At 44.5% G+C, this 18467-nt stretch overlaps 1 protein-coding gene across 1 annotated transcript; it reads left to right on the top strand.

Annotated features, from left to right (window-relative positions):
* Positions 1 to 415: 415 nt before the first annotated feature.
* LOC145419199 (histone H2A-like) lies at positions 416 to 778 on the top strand. Its single transcript, XM_080287432.1, has one exon. It carries the CDS (start codon positions 416 to 418, stop codon positions 776 to 778), a length of 363 nt encoding a protein of 120 aa, XP_080143558.1.
* The last annotated feature ends 17689 nt before the right edge of the window (positions 779 to 18467 follow it).

Genomic DNA, 18467 nt, shown 5'->3' with positions numbered 1-18467 from the left:
GTACAGGGATAATGTTGATCCGTCGCAAATCTAAGGGCCTTGTTTTCGATGACCTGTAGCTGTTTTAACTGATTTTTGCTTAGTGTGTGAGTTGATATGGGTGGGTATTCTAGGATTGGGAGGACTAGTGCCTTGACAAGATGAGCTTTGATTTTTATAGGCTTATTTTTAAATCGGTACAGGCGGCTTAGGGCCCACGCGGTGAACATGGTGAACAGACAAGGAAAGTAAGCTGCTGAAATCCTTATATGTGATTGCTGCCAGATCGCAGCCCGGCTTCTGCCTCCTTCCCATTCGCGGGTGGGATGGGGCCGGACCGGGAAGACGGGTATTTAAGGGAAGATCACGGGCGGGTGACGCATTAGTCTTCTCCTGAAGGTCCTGCTCCAGCGACGACGACGAAGACGATACTACCATGTCCGGACGTGGCAAGGTGAAGAGAAAGTCCAAGTCCCGATCTGGCAGGGCTGGGCTCCAGTTCCCCGTCGGCAGGATCCACCGTCTCCTTCGTAAAGGCAATTACGCCCAGCGTGTGGGTGCTGACGCCCCCGTCTACTTGGCTGCAGTCATGGAGTACTTAGCAGCTGAAGTGCTTGAGCTGGCTGGCAACGCAGCCCATGACAACAAGAAGACTCGTATCATTCCCCGTCACCTGCAGTTTGTTATCCGTTATGACGAGGAGCTCTACAAGCTCCTCTCTGGCGTCACCATCGCCCAGGGAGGTGTCCTGCTTAACATCCAGGCTGTGCTGCTCCCCAAGAAGACGGAGAAGAAATAAACGCTTCCAAGAAATTCTTCTTCTTCTTCACCTCCACCGGCTCCTTTAGGAGCCACATTCGTTTCTTGAGAGAGAATAGACTTTGGCATTGCCCAACATCATCTTTGTGTATGGATGAATGTATTGGTATACTGTATGTATGTGTCTGTCTGTTTCTATGTGGTATGAGTTGAATGCTGGCATATGTCTGTGGCTATTTTTATGTTCGGTTGGATGTAAGAAGCTACTGACATCAGTGAAGGTCGATTAATAATATTATTATTCCTACTATTACATAGCGTCTTGTTCCGTTCCCAACTGCACGTACATAATACTGTACTGTATAATTATGCCTCCTAAATAAATGCCTGGCCGGGTGGATGAATGAAAACACAGGTGATGATGGCTATTCTCCCACCATCGAAGGAATGGACAAAGTCGTTCAGTGACAGAGGATATGGTGATGTATACAACAGTATATATATTATCCGTGTGGTGACGACCATGGTGGATTTAACACCCCGAAATAAGAGCAATAATGGTAATAATGAAGAAAATACTATTCATTCATTTCTCTCGTCATTAGTAGTATTGCAACAACTAGTTACTACAAAATCAAAAAACAATACCACCACCATCTATCTCTTCATCCATCCATCCATCATCATCATCATCATCATCAAGATTAATAATAATATTAAAAATCATCAGCTGCAGCAGCCATCGAACTGCGAGCTCCGGTAGAGGCCTGCTTAGTGAAACTGTTGGGAGGCGAGTGTCAGCCACCTTTTCAACCACCTCTTCTATATAATGAACTAGCGGTCGTGCAAGTACCAACCGGATCCATTTAAATTTGATTTCAGGCCTCGGCGGTTGTATGGCGGTTGATGCAATGCTTGTACGATGGGTGATTGGTGGGTTTTGGCACTTAGAGAAAACGGCCGTGACAGCAACAAATTCAAGAGATAATTTGTTCATCTGCAGAGGCCCCTCACCTCGATCGAAAGAAATCTCGGCCCTTTTCAGGGACAAAACCCTTCTTCAAAGAGAGATGATGACAGACCCTCAGTTTAGGTTTCCATATATCAGCTCTTGCTCCGGAGCGAAGCATGCTCTCTCTCTCTCACACACACACACACACACACAGACGAATGAACTCCAATACTTACATACAGACATGCATTCATTCCTCTTTTTTTTTTTTTTTTTCAATCATTTACTTTTTTTTTTTTGGAAGGGGGGGAGGAATACTTGCCTATTTGTTTATTTCTTTTATTGATGTGTTGTTCACGTCGCAGTTTTTGTTTTCGTTATTTGCCTGTTTCTTTTACTTACTCATCGCTTCACTCACGCCCTCATAAAGGTACACAGGTTGGCACAACGAGAAAGGCATTCCCGCTGCATATTAGGAAATGCTCTCCATCCGGCATGAACGCACGGTGAATTCTTCAGTTACTATGCTGGAAAAAAAAAAAAAAGTGAACCTGAACCTTCGATTTTCGCCTGCAGTTGTGCGCGTGTATGTATGTTTATACTGTACCTATGTATTTGTGTGTCTTTGTGAGCATGTATGACTGTGTGTACGGACGTATGAGGACACACGCACACACACACACACACACACACACACACACACACACACACACACACACTTACGGAGGAATGAACTGTACTTATATACTTACATAAATGCATTCATTCATTCATCCTTTTTTCAATCATTCATTTACTTTTTTGGGGGGAGGGGGAACTTGCCTATTCGTTTATTTATTTTGTTGATCTGTTGTTCACGTCGCAGGTTTTGTAGTCGTTATTTGCCTGTTTCGTTTACTTCCTGATTGATTCACTCACGCCCTCATAAACGTACACAGGCTTGCACAAAGAGAAAGGCATTCCCGCTGCATATTAGGAGATGCTCTGTACCCGTCATGAAGGTTTGACAGTGACCACGAACCCACGGTAAATCCTTCAGTTACTATACTGAGAAAAAAAAAAAAACAAAAGTGAACCTGAACCCATCGATTTTTTTTTTTTTTTTTTTTTAAATAAAGATCATGGCGGCGCAACTGCCAGGGTCATATGCCGCCGTATAACAAAGAAGTAAAAAACAAAAAACAAAAAACAGAGGATAAGCCACACAATCAAAAAGGAGAAATTCTAAATATTCTTAAGAAGTCCTGCCTCCTTCACAAAGGAGAGGGTTGCCCCTCCCAAGACACAGGCATCCTCCCCAAGCACGGAGGAAAGATGATACACACCACCATCCGATTGGTGGTCAGAGAGGAACCGACGCCGCAAATCCTCAAGACTAGGACACTCCACCAACAGGTGCCGAACAGTCAAGGGAACTAGACAGTCATCACAGAATGGAGGAGGAGCCCTCTCCATTAAAAAACCGTGAGAGAAACGGGTGTGGCCAATGCGGAGGCGGCACAATGCAGTCTCCCATTGACGAGGGAAGCCCTGGTAACTGAATGAGCCCACCTTCTGGCAAATCGAGCGCAACTTATTGGCACCCACAGCATCCCAATGCTGCTGCCAACAGCACCAAACCCTGAAGGCAATAAAGGAGCGCATATCTGCAGCAGGCAGACGATACAGAGGGGACTGTGCAAGAGGGGGACGAGCCGCTGCCGCCTTGGCCAGCTGATCAGCTCGTTCATTCCCTGCCACTCCTACATGAGCTGGAACCCAACAGAAATCTACACGACGTCCACGACGCCTTAAAAGGAAAAGCCACTCTAAAATGGATAAAACCAAAGGATGAGAGGGATTAAAAGACTCCATTGCAGAAAGAGCACTTCGTGAGTCACTAAAAACAGTAAAAGCAGTGTGGGGGAGAGTGAAGAGAATCTGAAGGGCAAATAAAATAGCAGTCAGCTCAGCCGTAAAAACAGAAGCAGTCACAGGGAGGCTCCCACCTCGACAGAAGGTGGGAAACACCACACCAAAGCCCACACCAGCATCAGACTTTGATCCATCAGTATAAACTGGTATGGAGTCCCCATGAGAAGAGGCATGCTCTAAAAACAGAGAAAATAAAACCTGAGAAGGAAGGGAGGCCTTACTGGATGAGAAGAAACGACAAAATGTCACCCTGGGGAGAAGCCAGTAGCCCACCCTCGGGACACGATGGGGAGTGATCGGCACAGAAGGAACAGAGAAGCTATAGTGTTCCTCCTCGTAACATAGGGTTTGGGTGGAGTCACCCCCTCCCTACACTATTGCCATGTTTCCTAACCCTACGATGTATAACGCCTGTGGTTTGTGTAGTAGGAATGATACATAAACATAACTCATACTAATATAACTGTAATGAAAGTGCTGACATGTATCAAGGAAGAATAAAACTATTCTGCATACTATATTATACGATAATAGAGAAACGTGGCATAAAAATTTGGCAGTGTTGCTCTAAAAATATTCTAATTATTATTTACTTCCCCAACACTTCTAACATTGCTAATTAATTTAGCAAGTATAATTGCAAGAAAATTTGAAGGGATAAAAGTGGGAAGAGGCGATCCTTTCATAATTAAAATAAATATATCAAACAGCTCTGGGGTGGCAGCACTCACGCGACACGTGTTTGTGTGTACGCTGTGGGAGGTCACCAACCCCCTACAGGATTTAGGCCTATTGGGGAAACCTCTATAAAAAAAACGCGCCGTGACTTTTACCTCAAGGGTGGTGCGGAAATAAAGTCAAAATCATAATCCATACATAAAAATGGAAGTAAAAAACCATGGATGACACATAACAAAATCTAGCGAGAGAGAGAGAGAGAGAGAGAGAGAGAGAGAGAGAGAGAGAGAGAGAGAGAGAGAAATAATAATAATAATAATAATAATAATAATAAAACTTTATTTCCACTAAACAGTGGGTATTCTTATACATTATACAGTAGTACAGCATACAGTATGAAAGTTCTATACACAATATAATACAAGTTGATACATATGGTGGAGAATAGTGACAGAGAGGTAAATGGTTTAAAAGGTGTGGGGACACTTAGGTTAAAAATAGATCAATTAAGGGATTTAGGAACGAAGGCAGTGGGAAGGATTAAGACAGATGGGATTGTAAGATTAGGGAGTTTGAGCAATAGGGTAGAATGTATGCTCTCAATAAAAGTATAGCAATTATCAACGGCTAATTATTATACAGGTGTTGATGGTGGGGGTCTATATTTATAGGAGGTGTTGGTGGTGGAGGTATAGCGGGTGTTGTTGATGGGGGTGTTGTTGGGGGTAGGGGTATAGGGGGTGTTGGTGGCAGGGGTATAGGGGGTATTAGAAAAACGGAGATCACAAGAGGGAAACAGTGTCAAGGTCATCGCTGATGGAGAGGTCAGCTCGGAAACGTGGCAACAGTGCAGGGAGGGGGTGACTCCACCAAAACCCTACGTTTCGATCTGTCAGACTATAGACATAATTGACTGCACCCTGAAACCAAAGGGCTTTGGAAAGGATGGCCGAGTGGCAAAAATAGGTGACCGAGAATCTTGAGAGACCTTGACAAAGGGCACAGAGTCTGGGAGACGAGATAAGCGATACCAATATCTCATCAAAAGGGAAGAGCGGAGCAAGTCTAGAGGAAGGACACCAGCATCAGCCAACAAACTCGAAATCGGGGAAGATCGGAATGCCCCAGTGGCGAGACGAACACCAGCATGATGTATGGAATCTAAAATACGAAGCCGGGCTTCTGAGGCAGAGGAATAAACTTCACATCCATAATGAAGTTTGGATAAAATCAGAGACTGATGCAAGAGGAGGAGGGTCTTGCGATCAGCTCCCCAGTATGTGTGCGCTAAAACTTTCAAGAGACCCAATGCTCTGAGACACTCAGCTTTTACGTACCTCAAGTGAGGGACCCAAGTCAACCGGCTGTCAAAAATCAGCCCTAAAAACCGGGTTTCCTTTAAACACGAAATACGACGCCCGTCTAAAAAAGGTTTGGGTCAGGGTGGACTCCACGAACGCGGCAAAAATGCATGGCAACGGTCTTCTTGAAGGAAAATCGAAAACCTCGTTCATCAGCCCATCTAGAGACACGGTTGAGAGCCATCTGCATCCTCCTTTCTGCCATTGACATCCGTGAGGCAGTGACAGAGATTGATAAATCGTCAACATAGAGAGAGCCACGAACACCATCAGGGAGCACAGAAATAACGCTGTTAATTGCCACTGCGAAAAGGGTAACACTTAGTATGCTCCCTTGTGGCACACCATCCTCAAGGGGACGTGCAGTAGACAGCTCACTCCCGACTCGGACCCGAATAAAACGATTAGATAAAAACTCCCGGATAAAAGTGGGGAGTTGCCCACGGAGACCAAACTCATAAAGAGATTGCAATATACCATGACGCCAGGAAGTGTCGTACGCCTTCTCCAAATCAAAGAACACTGTGATATGATGCTGGTTAGTTGCAAAAGCCTGGCAGATGGAAGATTCTAAAGAAAGGAGAGCATCTGTGGTCGACCGCATCTTCCGAAACCCACACTGCACTGGAGACAAGTAACCACCCTTCTCTAAGTACCACACAAGCCGACTATTCACCATCTTTTCGAGGACCTTACAAAGGCAAGACGTCAGCGAGATAGGGCGATAATTATGGCCTGCAAGTGATCCTTACCCGGCTTAGGGATGGGGAGAACCACAGCAACACCCCATGAGGTCGGAAACCCACCATTGCACCAAATTCTGTTATACAGTGACAACAGAAAATGAAGGGCTGCATCAGGCAAGTGGTGTAAGAAGGCATATGGGACATCATCCAAGCCTGGAGACGAGTCGCGACACTGCGACAATGCCATCTGAAGTTCAGAAGCAGAAAAAGCAACATTATATGACTCCTCTGCAGTAGATGGAAAACTAATGCCCAAAGATTCCAGGTGCCGTCGGCGGCGTGCCGACAGGGATGAGGTGTCCTTCCTAGAGACATTAGCAAAATGAGCTGCAAATATCTCGGCAACAGACGAAGAATGAGCCACCACCACACCTGCATGAGATAAAACAGGAGGAGAGGGAATGGGAAATTTCCCTGAAATCTTCCTCACCCGTTTCCACACTTTTGTGAGAGGAGTCTGTGAAGAAATTGAAGAAACAAATGATGCCCAAGACTTCCTCCTAGCCTCCTTCATAACCCGCCGGGCATGAGCTCGGGTCCTCCTATATGCTGCTAAGTAACCAGGGTCACCTCGGTGACGACGAAGTCGGGAGAAAGCAGCACGTTTAGCCCGAACAGCAGAAGCACACTCATCAGTCCACCAGGGAACTGGACGGCAAGGAAAGTGACCAGCTGTTCTCGGAATACTCTGCAGTGCCGCCGAGTGTAGTAAGTCTGTGAAATACTCAACAGCAGCATCAGTGCTGACAAAATCCTCCACACATCGGTGTGGGAACACAGCTCTTCAAAAACCGGCCAGACCGCCCTATCCAAGCGCCAGCGGGGAAGACGACGCCGAGGCACACTCTGTGTCGATCTTAATAAAATAGGGAAGTGGTCACTGCCATGTAAGTCTGGTAACACAGCCCATGTAAAATTCAGGGCTATCCCTGCAGAGCACAGAGACAAATCAATAGAAGTAAAAATACCCGTTTGACTATGGAAGTAAGTAACTTCACCAGAATTTAAAATGTACAGGTCCACATCCTCCACAATGGAGGCTAACATAGTACCTCTAGCATCAGCTGTGGAGCCACCCCACAGGGGATGATGACTGTTCATGTCACCTAGCAAGAAATAGGGTGAGGGAAGTGCACGAATAAGATTTTCAAGATCAACCCTCTCAATAGTGGCACTAGGAGGGAGGTACAAAGAGCACACAGTATAACGACGGGGAAGGAAAATCTGGAGAGCAACAGCCTGCAGTGGAGTGTTAAGATTCACAGCAGTGAAAGGTATGTCACTGCGTACTAGAATAGCCACACCCCCACCATGACCCTGTCCAGGAAGAGGATCTGAATAAAAAACCTGGTAACCAGGTGGACTGGGAGGTGCAGCATCACCAACCATTGTCTCTTGTAGACAAACACACACAGGTGAATACTCAGCCAGAAGCCAACGGAGTTCCTCCCAGTTGGCTCGTAAACCACGGCAGTTCCATTGAATAATATTAGCCATTAAAACTATTGAAAAAAAAGGGGCAGGGGAGAGGGACAAACAGAAAACCATTAAAAAAAATACTAAAAATATTAAAATGGAGGAACTATATACACAAAAGAAAGGGTCACTTAGTGGAAACCACTGAGCGACCCTGGGAGACAATCTTCTTGGGAATGCGGATACGCCCACTAAGGGGCTTGCCACGGGCAGCAGCATGGCTAGAACGAGGGCCTGGGGTCTGCGAAGTGTTGGGAGACTTCACAGACACCCGTCGCTGCCCAGCAGGAGAGGAAGAGCTACTCCGAACCCTGCCCGGGGCCCCCAGTGAACCAAGAGGTCGAGCAGGAGGGATTGGGGTCCTGGCCTCCAAACGTGGAGGGGGCAGGACAGGATCCTCAGAGGTAACCGGAGGAGGAACATCCGATACCCCGGAGGAAGAGGTGCCAGACTGACCTGACACCCCAGAAGCCCCAGAAGACCCAGAAACAGGGTCTGAGGGCTGTTGCACAGATGGACTAACTACAGAGGATGTGGACTCCACGACCGACACCTTGCTTGGAGGATCTTCAAGACTCAAAGACTCTGAGGAACCACGATGACGTTTAGCAAATGAAGAATGTGCACCATGACTACTAGGGGATACCATAGATGTAGAGGTCGAGTCTTGAACTGTAGCGGCAACCGTCGCAAGTGCGGGAGATTGTTGCACTGGCATGGGATCAACAGATGAAGGCATAGGAGCTGACACAACAGGAGGAACTCGAGTCTGCTGCTGGACAGAACGACGAGGACGGCTATGACCGGACAAAACTGACGCATAAGACACTCCGTTACGGAAAACAGATGACATGGCTCTACTCCTGGCCTCAGAAAAGCTTATTTTATCACGATTACGGATGAGGAGGATCTCCTTCTCCAAGCAAAACCGGGCACAGTCTTTAGATGAAGCAGGATGTGCCTCACCACAGTGCAAACAACAAACAGGTCCAGGACAGTCCTGTCCTGCATGAGTGGATTCTCCACAACTGACACACACCACTGGGAGGCCCTGTTGCAAACGACGACAGACTCGCCCAACATGCCCGTACATCTGACAGTGGTAGCAGCGTCGTGGGTTTGGTACAAAGGGTTTGACCCTAAGGGACAACCAAGCCACCTTGATGGATGATGGGAGAACAGTACAGTCAAACGTCAGCAACAAGGATGGAGTTGGGGTAAGTACACCATCAACCTTCTTCCGAAACCTCTCCACTTTGACAACCCTGTGGACCTGTAGTTCTTCAAGTAGCTTCTCTTCACTGTAGCGAAGTAAGTCTTTGGAGAAAACAACACCTCGACACTGATTGAAAAAAGCATGAGGGACACAAGAAAACAGCGCATCCGGGTCCTTACACTGGGCAGCCAGCCGGGAACCCTCTTCAGGGGATGTAACCTCCACTAGTAGGCTACCATCCCCCTGAGGTGAAATCTTCGGCTCCCTCCCACAGATTGACGTAATGCGCCGATGAACGGTAAAAATATCCAAATTCCCAATAGGTTGACCATCCAAAGTACGAATGGTGTAGTACCTTGTAAAATCAACCCTCTCAAAGACACCCGGCAGGACCTCACGGGCATGTCCACTATATGTTGTTGTGTGTGTCCGGCTCTTCTTTGTAGTGGTCGTTGATCGTAAACCACTGGAACCAGGTAGGTATGGTTCCAGGGTGGCAATATGGGCCTCACCAGCTAGAGGCACAGGAGGCGCACAGGAGGGAGATTGTACAGGATGGTCAGGGACAGAACCAGGGTCGTCAGCAGATGAAATTGTATTCGTGGCCATATTAGACAATAACTACCTTCATTCCCCCACCCCTCCACCCACCATGGAGCCCAACAAGGGGAGGCCATATGCCAGGGAAAGCACCACTGGCGACCCCAGAGGTAGTGGGAAAGTATACGCAGGTAACCACCAAGGGACCCTGACAAGAGTGACTCCAGGACGATAGGAGCCACCAGGTCCCCCAGTGCCCGCTTGACCCTAAAGCCACTAGGTGACTAGCCTGGATGGCTAGCCAGTGACCAGCCGATTGACCTGGTCGGGCCCAACCAGGCCACCCGTCTAGCCAGAATAAGGGACCAAAGAGGTGTATTGCTAGCTGCAGGGCGCACCATGCAGCATCACTCAACCTCCAGGACTCCCGTCTCCCAGCATTACGGGACGCCACGCACGGCAAACACGTGGGGAGGCAACAGTCCCGCCCTAGATGGCAAAAGGGCAGGGACTGACATCACCAGTAGGCCTCCTCTACCAGTGATGTAGGGGGTGCTTGGTCCACGACACTGACAAATGCCGAACCCTACAAAGGTAGGCATGCCTCCAAAGTAGGTGGCACTGCCAGCCACGCTTCAAGCCCCGCCACAATGTCAAGGTGACCCCCCTCAGCGGGGAACCCATCGATTTCTACCTGCAGTTGTGCGTGTGTATGTATGTATGTTGTATGTTTATACTGTACGTATGTGTATGTGTGTGTCTTTGTGAGCATGTATGTCTGTGTGTACGGATGTATGAGGGCTTGTGTGTACAGTATGTGAGCATGACTTAGTGCGTACGTACATGTGTAGGTCACTGCGCACACAGTACAAATGTATTTGTGCACATGTGTTGTTGTATGTACAGTACCTACATATTATAGACTGACATGAATATGCATGATACGATGTCATGCATGTATTTACTGTACGCCTGTTGAGTGTGTGGGTTGGTACAGTCGGCCTAAGAAGTGCCGGCGGAGTATGCAGAAGTTTTCGGTCAGCGATAGTGTCCATACTCTTCCTTATATCTGTACGAGGTGAAACCTAATAGGTAAAAATGTTACAAAAAAAAAAAAACAATAAATCCATGACCAGTTATCTGTATATTTCAAAATTATTGTAGGAAGCAGTTGGTTAGTTACGATAATAGGAATTCCTAAAGGGAACAAACTGATATTTCACAACTGGCGCTCAGGAACAGTCGGGAATAATTATTTTGTGGAGTTCAAATCTAGCATGGTAGCAGGCAGTGATTTTTGGGTAGCGTAAGACTGAACAAAAGCGAACTTCAATAAACATTGGAAATGATTAATGATTATTTATAAAATAATAATTTCCGTTACAATACGAGGGAATAATTTCAAGTCATTTATTTCCGTTTATAATGTCTCCATGGACGACGACAGAAATCGGGAAGGAGGCGTAAGACAGTAAGCTATTATAAATGTTTCGATCAACACGCACGAAAGGAGATAACATTCACTCAAGGACATGCAGTTATTACACTGCCTTTAGCCAGTTTCCCATGAAAAAAATCTCAGGATTATTTCATATAAGACAGAGGGCTATCGGTGAACGGAGTAAAAAAAGAAAAAAAAAAAAAAAAAAATCGAAATTTGCCTACATTAGAGTCGGAGCTCCTTGGAGAATGCTACCTACTGTCAGTGTCTGATATCCTCAGTGCATAATCGATTCGCAAGAGTAATAAAATGCAGAGGTTCATAAATCAAACATTGAGTTCAAAACTTCCAAATAAGCATTTTCTGTTCAGCAGGACATTAGTTTAAAAAAAAAAAAAAAAAAAAATGACTGGGAGTTATAGGCGTACTGGCCAGCGCGCGCGAAATTAATACATTTCACATTCATTCAAATCGGGAAAGATAACTAAGTGTTACCATCTAATATATCACTGCCTCCTGTTATTCATTTTACATCATTATTTGCGCGATATAATATATACGTTATTTGGCATGACGTGATGAAGGCATTGAATGTTTACCTTATATTCACTGTTTTCATAGAACGTATGGCAGTGGAGAGTGACCGAAGCAATCTGACTCTGTGCCGTCACTTCTTGGGACGACGGTACGTTGTTGTTGGTTCTCCAGATGAATAAGAAGGCCCGCACGCCCATATTTACTCTTTTATTTTGTCGCTATTGTTTTAACCCCCAGCCCTAGTTCAAAACATTTCGATTGTGCCTACGTGCCCATCCCAAACCACCGTTGCCGAAAAGAAAGAAAAAGAAAGACATGAAGGAAAAAAAAAAAAAAAGTCGACAAACCAGAGTTTCTGAGAGGCAAATTTGTAAGTCTGTCTTTCCCCTTTTTATCGAAAATCTTGTTTAGCTAGCTAACTGGCGGTTGGTTTCGTTGGTTTTTGAGGTAGGTGTTTTGTGGTTTGTGGGTGACTAGCAGCAGTATTGCAGTCTCTTGAGATCACTTGTCAGTGTATGTTGTTAGATGCGGGTACTGTTTGAGTAACTTGTTGAAGTTGGTTTTCCGTTCCCGTAGAGTTTCATAGCGTTTAGTATATAGGATGTGGGTCGGTTGATATGGCTCTTGGGCTACTTGGGAACCATCTGTGAAAATTAAGGTTGTTGTCTTCGGTGGTGTTCTTAAGCTCGTTGTAGATGTTATTACTGTGGATTTCTATTTTTCCCCAGATCTATTCGGCTTGACTGTGGAGTCTGATGTTCAAAGGTAGGGTTTTGGTTGTTAAGTGGATCTGCTCAGTGTTGAGTGTACAGGGATAATGTTGATCCGTCGCGAATCTAAGGGCCTTGTTTTGGATGACCTGTAGCTGTTTTAACTGATTTTTGCTTAGTGTGTGAGTCGGTACTGGGGGGTATTCTAGGATTGGGAGGACTAGTGCCTTGACAAGATGAGCTTTGATTTTTATAGGCATATTTTTAAATCGGTACAGGCGGCTTAGGGCCCTTTTTTTTTTTTTTAAGGAAGTTGGGTGAAAAAAGCGAGTAGAGGGGAAGGGATAGTAAGAAAGAGGAAGGAAGGGGGAGTAGATAGCTGGTGGGCTGACCACCGTGCTTTTGTTGTATAGTGTGTTATTGAGTTAAGCTAGCTAGCTAGCTAGCTAGCTATTTGAGAGATTGGTTGGGTTAATTTGGTTTAGGTGGTATTTAGGTGGTTTAATCGTGTTGGAAGATTGAGTAGTTTGGGTAGAAATCAGTGCGTCACTTATCGGTTTTTGTTTAGGTTAGGTATATACGGGTATAGTTTGGGTAACTAGTTTAGGGTTGTAGACGGCTTAGCGATTTTAAATCTTAACACATACCCACTTACATACATAAATACACACACACACACATACCCACGTACACATATACATACATATACTTGATGTTATAGTTTGGTTTATTTTTAGTCCTAATATATGGGTTGTGGGTCCCTTGTTATTGCAGATAAACTGCTGGGGAACCATCTGTGAAAGTTTAAATTGCTCTCTTCGATGTTATTTCTCAAGAGATTGTATATATTACTGCTGTAGGTTTCGATTTTCTCCCAAATTTTCTTAGCTTGTTTATGGAGTCTAATGTTTAGGGGTAAATTTTTGGTAGTTTCATGTATTTGCTCGGTATTAAGAGTATAGGGATAGTATTGGTTTGTGGCGAATCTGAGGGCCTTGTTTTGGACTACCTGTAACTGTTTGAGTTGGATTTTGCTAAGTGTGTGAGTAGGTATGGGGAGATATTCTAGTATTGGCAGTACTAATGCTTTCACGAGGTGTACTTTAACGTTGGTGGGCATGTCTTTAAATCGATATAAACGACTAAGGGCTCCCACTGCCTTTTGTTTTCTGTCTTTTATACTGGGAAGGTACCCTCTTCAGTTGAATTTGAAGCCTAACATTTTACCTTCTTCCTTAATTTCTGTGATTTCTTCGTTGATGGTGAGGGGTTCTTTTTTTGTATTTCCTAGTTGTATTACGGTAAATTTATTACTATTGGTCCGGATTTTCCATTGGGCTTCATGTGTATTGATTTTTTCTGCCTCGTTCTTTGTTCTATTATTCATGATGATTCTGGATGGGCCTGGATAGTATATATGTGATTTGTGTGATATCGTCGGCAAAGCTGATGTTGATGCCGTGTGTTGATAGAGGGGTATCGTTTGTGTAAATAGTAAATAAGGTTGGAGATAATACACTTCCTTGGGGAACTTCGCAATTTGGGTTGAAGGTAGGGCCTAAATGGTTGTTTATTTTAATTTTCGCTTTCCTATCAACGAGGAAGTCGCAAAGTAGTTTTTCTGTTATCATTGGAAGATTCAGTCCTAGTATTTTATATTTTAGCCGAAGATGCCATACTTTGTCAAAGGCTTTAGAAATGTCTCTAAGGATTACTTGGCATTGGTCTTTGTTTGCTTTGTAGATAGATATGTGTTCGGTGGCGATGGCAATGGCTTGTGTTGTACCTCTATTAAATCTAAAACCATATTGATGTTCATGATAGAGGTTAGTGTGTTCTAAGTGGTATCGAAGTCGTTTGTTAATTATGTTCTCAAGAATTTTACCGGGAACTTCTAATAGTGATATACGCATAATAATAATAATGACGTATAGAAAAGGGGGGGAAAGGAAGGAAGGTAAAGAATGATTGTGTATATGTGATGAGTGTTATGCAACCAGGACGACGACACATGGTGGCAGGAACTAGGCCTTAGTTTAAACTATACGCATATATAATAATAATAATAATAATAATAATAATAATAATAATGATGTATAGAAAAGGGGGGGAAAGGAAGGAAGGTAAAGAATGATTGTGTATATGTGATGAGTGTTATGCAACCAGGACGACGACACATGGTGGCAGGAACTAGGCCTTAGTTTAAACTATACGCATATATAATAATAATAATGACGTATAGAAAAGGGGGGGAAAGGAAGGAAGGTAAAGAATGATTGTGTATATGTGATGAGTGTTATGCAACCAGGACGACGACACATGGTGGCAGGAACTAGGCCTTAGTTTAAACTATACGCATATATAATAATAATGATTTATAGAAAAGGGGGGGGAAAGGAAGGAAGGTAAAGAATGATTGTGTATATGTGATGAGTGTTATGCAACCAGGACGACGACACATGGTGGCAGGAACTAGGCCTTAGTTTAAACTATACGCATATATAATAATAATAATAATAATAATAATAATAATAATAATAATAATGATGTATAGAAAAGGGGGGGAAAGGAAGGATGGTAAAGAATGATTGTGTATATGTGATGAGTGTTATGCAACCAGGACGACGACACATGGTGGTGGGAACTAGGCCTTAGTTTAAACTATACGCATATATAATAATAATAATAATGATGTATAGAAAAGGGGGGGAAAGGAAGGAAGGTAAAGAATGATTGTGTATATGTGATGAGTGTTATGCAACCAGGACGACGACACATGGTGGCAGGAACTAGGCCTTAGTTTAAACTATACGCATATATAATAATAATGATGTATAGAAAAGGGGGGGAAAGGAAGGAAGGTAAAGAATGATTGTGTATATGTGATGAGTGTTATGCAACCAGGACGACGACACATGGTGGCAGGAACTAGGCCTTAGTTTAAACTATACGCATATATAATAATAATGATGTATAGAAAAGGGGGGGAAAGGAAGGAAGGAAGGTAAAGAATGATTGTGTATATGTGATGAGTGTTATGCAACCAGGACGACGACACATGGTGGCAGGAACTAGGCCTTAGTTTAAACTATACGCATGGTGGGTGAACAGACAAGGAAAGTAAGCTCCCAAACATTCCCATGGAATACGACACGCAACCGTCGATAACTATACGCGCTGGCTGAAATCCTTATATGTGATTGCTGCCAGATCGCAGCCCGGCTTCTGCCTCCTTCCCATTCGCGGGTGGGATGGGGCCGGATCGAGAAGACGGGTATTTAAGGGAAGGTCGCGGGCGGGTGATGCATTAGTCTTCTCCTGAAGGTCCCACTCCAGCGACGACGACGAAGATTACACTACCATGTCCGGACGTGGCAAGGTGAAGGGAAAGTCCAAGTCCCGATCTAGCAGGGCTGGTGTCACGAATCAATTCGCGACATTTCCTTTTTGTGAGAAGCCACGAACTATTAGTGGAAAACTCACTGTGTATCGCTCAGTTAACCGTTTCTCTCTCCATTTCGGGGTATACTTTTCAAATCATTCATCACCGTTTTCAGGGGTGACCGATTTGATGCACGTCACTAAGTGCGCTACTGAGCGATACTATTGTTTCTTTATCGTTCACCTCTGCTTGCCTAAACCGTTAGCCACGCCTTCTGGTAGCTTGTGCGTCCTGCCTGTACATTATTTGAATTCAGTCTAGTGGTGGCTTTGACGGAGAGAGGTCCTGTGCTCAGAAGTGAAGAGAGGTCAGCTAGCATCCCAAGCTCCACAGAGTATCAGCTTCTTCAAACTCCCACCCCCTGGGTGATACAAAGCATTCATCGACTGGTATTTCTTTTGTGTATTTCCTAGTTTTAAGAGTTTAGTTAAGGTGTTTCCTAGGCGTAAGTATTTAGCTATTGTGAGAGTGAGTGAGTGCGTCTCATTTAATTGATTTGAATTGTAACGTTAAATTTATTTTTTGTGATTAATAAATTTAACAGTTCCTTTCTTGAGCTTAATGTAAGTAAACTCTTGTTTCATTTAATCCATAATTAAGCTTATTTCCCATATAGCTCCTAGCTTGCATAAACGTTTGCTTTCATAACTGGTACTTAGACCAGTCTTGTTGTATTAACTTAAAATCCGTTGTGCCAGGAGTTAATGCATCAGCAAGAACCTGATGTTATTATTATTAGTATTAGTTATTTATTGTCAGGGGTGATGTAACTTTCTCCAGAGGCTAACAGTACAGTAAGTCAGCAATTGTGAGTAATTAGTCTCTGCTGTGTACTGTTGAGAAAGTTTTTGAATTCTCGTTCTTAGAGAATCGTTGCTTGATGTAGCAAGACAATCATTGTCTCTGCTCTTCAATATTATTGAATATTATTATCAATTTAAATAACATTTAACCATTTATATCAAAATTACCGTGATATTATAAAAACCCCGTGACAATTGGCGACCTCATTCCAGGATATTAACTCCTAGCTCTAAAGCTATTCACGAGATAGTGCTCACTCATTCATATTTAGGTATTTATCATTAAAGTTTATAGGCAGAAGCTTACTGGTGTTTACCCTTAATTTAGCAAGTGAATTTTGCTTTATTAATCCATAGAGTACTTAACTCTAGTTTATTTTTGGTAACGCCAGACGATTTTATTCGCTCCTGGGAAGTCGCCGTACCCATTGTGTTTATTATTGAGTCTTCCCAGTCATTTGCATTTTTGCTTTAATCTTTGCCAGTTAACTAGATAAGACTGGTCACCACTAACTTGTGTCTGTACTCTTTACTTTTGTTTATTAGTATTCGTCGCTAAGCAGTCAGTACTTTATTTCGGTTTGCTTAATAAATTAGCGAAATGGCTACTACTGTATTTTTACAGGAAGCCAAAGAAATAGGTCTTTCGGACCCAACCGAAATTAAAGAGTATATACTCTCACGGCATAATCAGGAGCAGCAGCGCGAGAATGATGCCCGTGAAGAGCGTAAGATTCAGCGCGAATACGAGCGAGAACAGCGCGAACAACGTGAAAGAGAGCGTGCATATGAACAAGAGCAGCGTGAGAAAGAGCGCGAATACGAGCGAGAACAGCGTGAGGAACGTGAAAGAGAGCGTGCATATGAACAAGAGCAGCGTGAGAAAGAGCGCGAATACGAGCGGGAACAACGAGAACACGAACGTGCCGAGCGAGAAGCACGAGAAAAACATGAACTTGAAGTGCTGAAGCTCAAGCGAGATTCCTTGGCTTCAGACACGTCTGCTGCAGTTGGTCCAAGCTCCACGAGCTTTCTCCCTGCACATGTCCTGGCGACCCCACGCATCAAGCTTCCTTCATACAAGGAAAGCGAGCGAATCGAGCCGTACATAGCTCGTTTTGAGGACATGGCAGACATGTATCAACTGGATGAGGCAGCTAAGCGGATCCAATTTCTTAGTTTATTTGAGGGCCCTGCCCTCGATATTCTCCACAGAATTCGTGGAGACAATCTCACTTATGAGATGATGAAAGCTGCACTCATTAAGGCGTATGGTCTCACAGTAGACGACGCCAAAGTTCAGTTCATGCGAGCTCGTCTCCAAGACAAGGAGACAGCTGTTCAGTTCCTTGATCGTCTCACAGCTTACTTAAATGAGTGGATGGAGAAAGATGAAACTTCTTCCAGGCGTGAGGGGATAATTGACCTTGTGCTGCGTACACAGCTAGAGAGGTCGTGGCCTGCTGAGCTCATAGCACAGCTTAAGATCTGCCAGCTGAAAGATGCCAGCCAAATGGCAGAGAAGGCTGATGCATTCTTTACTGCATACGGGTATCAAACTCGTAAGCAAAACACCTGGAGCAGAAAAGATACTGCCAAGTCTGGGAAGCCGTCTCAGACTGAATCCCAGCACCAAGGCCGTTCTCAGAATAATGGCCAAGGTCCAAAACCGCAGTGGAAGGACCAGGGGCAAAACACTCAGAAACCTGAGTGGAAGAGGTACAACAAGTACCCTAACCAGCAGCAGTATCAGCCACGCAACCGACCGTCGGGACAAACTTTTCCACCACCAGCTCAAAAGAGGCAGGAAGCAAATGCAGCCTTCATTCCTCAGCAGCAGCACGGTGGTCACGTCCCTACCAGTGTGGGTACTTCCCCACAGTTCACTAGTCCCACAGTGACAGTGAACCCCC

Source organism: Coenobita brevimanus, chromosome 117 (genome assembly GCF_032717465.1).
Source record: "Coenobita brevimanus isolate Jiangsu-jjx chromosome 117, ASM3271746v2, whole genome shotgun sequence".
In the NCBI taxonomy this organism is placed as follows: domain Eukaryota; kingdom Metazoa; phylum Arthropoda; class Malacostraca; order Decapoda; family Coenobitidae; genus Coenobita; species Coenobita brevimanus.
The sequence above is the reverse complement of the archived record's forward strand: the minus strand, read 5'-3'. Positions and strand labels throughout refer to the sequence as shown.